A 3,771-nucleotide genomic window follows, 5' to 3' on the forward strand; every position below is an offset into this window, starting at 1 on the left:
AAATAGCGGGCAAATCTGGTAGCAAGTCAATGATGACCCCCAAGTCTCTTTCTTCCATAGTGCTAGCCAGCGTAGCACTGCCGAGCCTACGAGGATGCTGCAGGTTTTTCTTCCCGAGGTGGAGAACCTTGCATTTTTCGGTGTTAAACACCATCAGGTTCTCGTCCGCCCATTTGCTGAGCCTGTCCAGGAACCTCGAGGTACCAGGCATGGATTGTGAATGCTACAATGCTGGGAAGGATGGAAAGTCCCACAGGAGCACAGGGGGGCTCCCCTACGTGCTCGGTGGCAGACCCAGAAGTGGACCAGAACTACTTCTTGCCTTTCTTTGAACAAGAAGTTATGGAGACAAAATGTAATTCAGTAAATGGCTCCTTATAATATTTTCACAGGGCCAGAGCCACAAAAACAATTAAAACTTACTGATTCATCAAGCCAAAGTCTGTTTGAGAAGAAAAGTCTTTATACCAGGTTGCAGAAATAAGGATACAGTAGCATTAATTGCCATACCTTTTCCCCTTTACTCCACATAACTTTTGGAGTTGGCTCTCCAGAGACTGGGATCTCAAGTCGTAATTTATTTCCTGCTATAACTGTCACTGTGTTATTTTCACCAAGACCTTCCAGATGGAGTTTAGGTGGATCTGAAAAAGAAGATATTACCAAGTCCATTATAGTGCTGTCACACTAAGAGAACATTTTGATAAAGACAGTGACATGGATGTAGTTCTGCAATACTAACCTTTTAGACTGTAGATAGGAAGTTAAAGACTAGTCCTCATTTATGTGCTTTTCTGATGTTTTCAATTCAACTGCATTTTCTTTGCAAAAAAATCTCTGACTTTCCAGCATGGTCCTTGAGCCACCAAGCCACAGGTTAGGCATTATCCAATCCATTCTCCAGCCCTCCTTTAAAAGCTGTCCTCCCGGGCAGCCAAAAGAGGGAGATATGTGGGTGCAGGAGATGGATGCCCTTGTAGAAGAGATAAGGTCCTGAGTCCTAGCCTGGACATTGCTACCAATGGGGTAGAAACTTCCTCACTGCTCTCCATCCATTCATCCTGAATATTAAATACAACGTGCAGTGGCTCAGTTTCAAGAGGAAGGCTGGATAATACCTAACCTGTGGCCCAGTGATTATAAACTGTGTACCTTTGTTATGATATTTTACTTCTGTTTGAAAAGCTAAGCTAAGTAATACATGTATTTTGTCTGATTGACTGAATTTGGATTAACCGAGTCTCATACATTGAATGAATGTTGATTTAAAAAATAACCAAATGAATGATGCTTCATATACTTAGTATGTGGGGTAGAGTGTAACAGTATCACTATTCTTGTTAAAAACAAAACAAGTCATTTTTTGAAATACCATATTTACTCAAATACAAGATGAGTTTTTTCAGCTCAGCGGGGAGGGGGGGAAAGCCCCTCATCTTATAGTTGCACACAAAGAAACTTCACCTGTGCTAAAACTTGTAGCAGTGTTTTCAAATTTGCTTCTCACTTCCAGGTGCTCAGGATAAGCAGGGAGTGCAGACAGAAGTGCAGCTCTCTGCTATAACTGAGAACGTTTGCAGGAAGTGTTTTGAGTTACAATGATCTGCCCAAGAAAACAGAAGTTCACTGTTGGTTCCAGGGAGGGCAGGAATCTAGCTACTGGCTGGAAACCTGCAGCTGGTTTCCCCTAGCAACATCCCCGCCTCTCTCCCAGCCTGCCCTGTTTCATAATGGGGGGGGAAGGGAGCAGAGGGAGCTCATTCTTGGGGTTCCCTTGAGAGGGCTCCAATACACCCCCCCCACCTTCCACCAGCAGATGAAAAAACCCAAGACTGAACTCCCTCCACTCCCTTCCCCACCTTCCATTCCGAAAACAGTGACAGGCTGGCAGGTAGCGCAGACAGAAGTTGTAGAAGATGCTGTTTTGAAATGTCTTCATTTGACCCCTCATTCAATGAGGGTTTAGATTTTCACTTAACTGGCCATTTTTAAGCTGTCTGCAGCCATGCACTTGTGTTTGGTCATGGCTATAAACTACTTTCTGTGGCCAGGTCAGGCAAAAATTGTCACTTCTATCTGCCCCCAGTGTCTGGCAGTAAAGAGACAGGAGAAGCAGCTGCAGAGGGAAGAAACTGTGGGGAGGGAGGGGAGGTAGAAGTCAAGAGGGTTACTTAACACCCCCCCCAGATCTATTTTCCCTCCTGTAGCAGCGGTAGGGGGACAAATTTATGGCAAACCTCTGATCATTATTTATATGCCTGGAAAATTATAACAAATTTATAAATTTTCCATATATGCAGTAAATATGGTAAGTCAGAATTCAAATGGGTTGGCAAGTCAGCTTTTCAAAGAACACTATGCTGCATTCAGCTATCATAACACATTGCAAAGCGGGCCAGCAGAAGATGTTTTAAAAATATCTTAATCCGTGCATTTAATTCAGTGGGAGCCTTTCTTGTAGTTTGAAGGGGCTCTGGATCAAACCCTTAAACCATAAGGCATCCATGATTTGTGATAAAATATTTTCTACTTTACTTGAACGTTGCCTAATTGTTAGACTGCATAAGTATTTGAAGACTTCCTGATGAAAATCTAGATATTTCATATGGTATTCATTTTTCATTTTCCAAAGGTCAAAGAAAATAAAACTTTATAATTTGATGCACCATACACTTACCTACAATATGAACTTTACAAGGTATGTCAATTTTATAGGCATCTGGTACAAAAGTGTATTCACCCTCATCTTCAACAAGGGAGTTTGATACAGTCAACCTGTGGATTCTATGAAAAATAAAGAAGCAATCCACTGAATTATACTGAGTAGACTGTAGGCAGATATAAGGAAGATATTGTTATATCTTAAGTTACAAGTTCATCAAATCTGGGCTTAGTTTTGAGGTTTCTGGCTAAAAATTCCAAATTTCATGATTATGCTTGAGGATGTTTCCCTTCATTTTTTAAAATGGTGAAAACAATATACAGGCTCCCTAGAAAATGAGGAGTACTAGCATTGACCAATTTCAAATGCATACACAACTCACATAGGTAGGAATGCAAATTCTGTGCATAGTATATGAAAATGGTCCAGAAATAACCCAAGAAACAGAAAAATTAAAACTGCATATTTTTCTACCAGTTCTAATACTTGTTTTAACCTTGTACTCCATTCTCCACAGTAAGTGCAATAGAAACTTCAAGCAATATGAAACTCTTAAATGGAGCTACACTATGAGACTCCATTATGGCTCATTACCAACTTGAATACACTGACCAAAATGGAAGACAAAAAGTAAACTGATAGCTAATAAATCCTGCTCTGCAATAGCATATTTTCATATATATGGCACACTCCAAAATAAGATGTGCACCTTGTTTTTAAAAGTAGAATGAAATAAAAAGATCTTTTGTTGTAGCAACTCAGTAGTAAGGGTATGCAAAGCGGGTGCTATTTGATTCGGATTCAGCCAGAATCAGGGACAGTGAATCAATTTGTTGATTCGGATCACTGTCCCTGATTCAATTCAGCTGAATCCGAATCTGAAGTTTCGATGCTGATTTGGAGAATCAGCAATTCGGACATAGACACAGCTTTAAATGTTTTTTCTTTGAGGTACCAGCACGGTACCAGTGTGGCTTGTGTTTGCTGCATTGCTGGGGCAGATGGAGTGTCCTGCAGGAGTACTTCCAGTCCACTTCCAGGTCCCCCAGGGAGTGTGCCAGGGCCCTGCCCCCCCTGCAGCTTCTGGCTTGAGCCACTGCAGGCATGTG

General features: G+C 41.5%; 1 protein-coding gene across 1 annotated transcript in view; it reads right to left on the bottom strand.

Moving 5' to 3' along the window:
- MYBPC1 (myosin binding protein C, slow type) overlaps positions 1 to 3,771 on the bottom strand; it is a 126,356-nt gene that overhangs the window by 51,178 nt on the left and 71,407 nt on the right. The window contains exons 17-18 of the mRNA XM_019515379.1: positions 2,678 to 2,784; positions 511 to 644 (exon numbers count right to left, since the gene is read on the bottom strand). Coding sequence (XP_019370924.1) covers positions 511 to 644; positions 2,678 to 2,784 — 241 coding nt within the window. The remainder of the gene's footprint in view (positions 1 to 510; positions 645 to 2,677; positions 2,785 to 3,771) is intronic.

Source organism: Gavialis gangeticus, unplaced genomic scaffold (assembly GCF_001723915.1).
Source record: "Gavialis gangeticus isolate Ggan-Ray unplaced genomic scaffold, GavGan_comp1, whole genome shotgun sequence".
NCBI classification, from domain to species: Eukaryota; Metazoa; Chordata; order Crocodylia; family Gavialidae; genus Gavialis; species Gavialis gangeticus.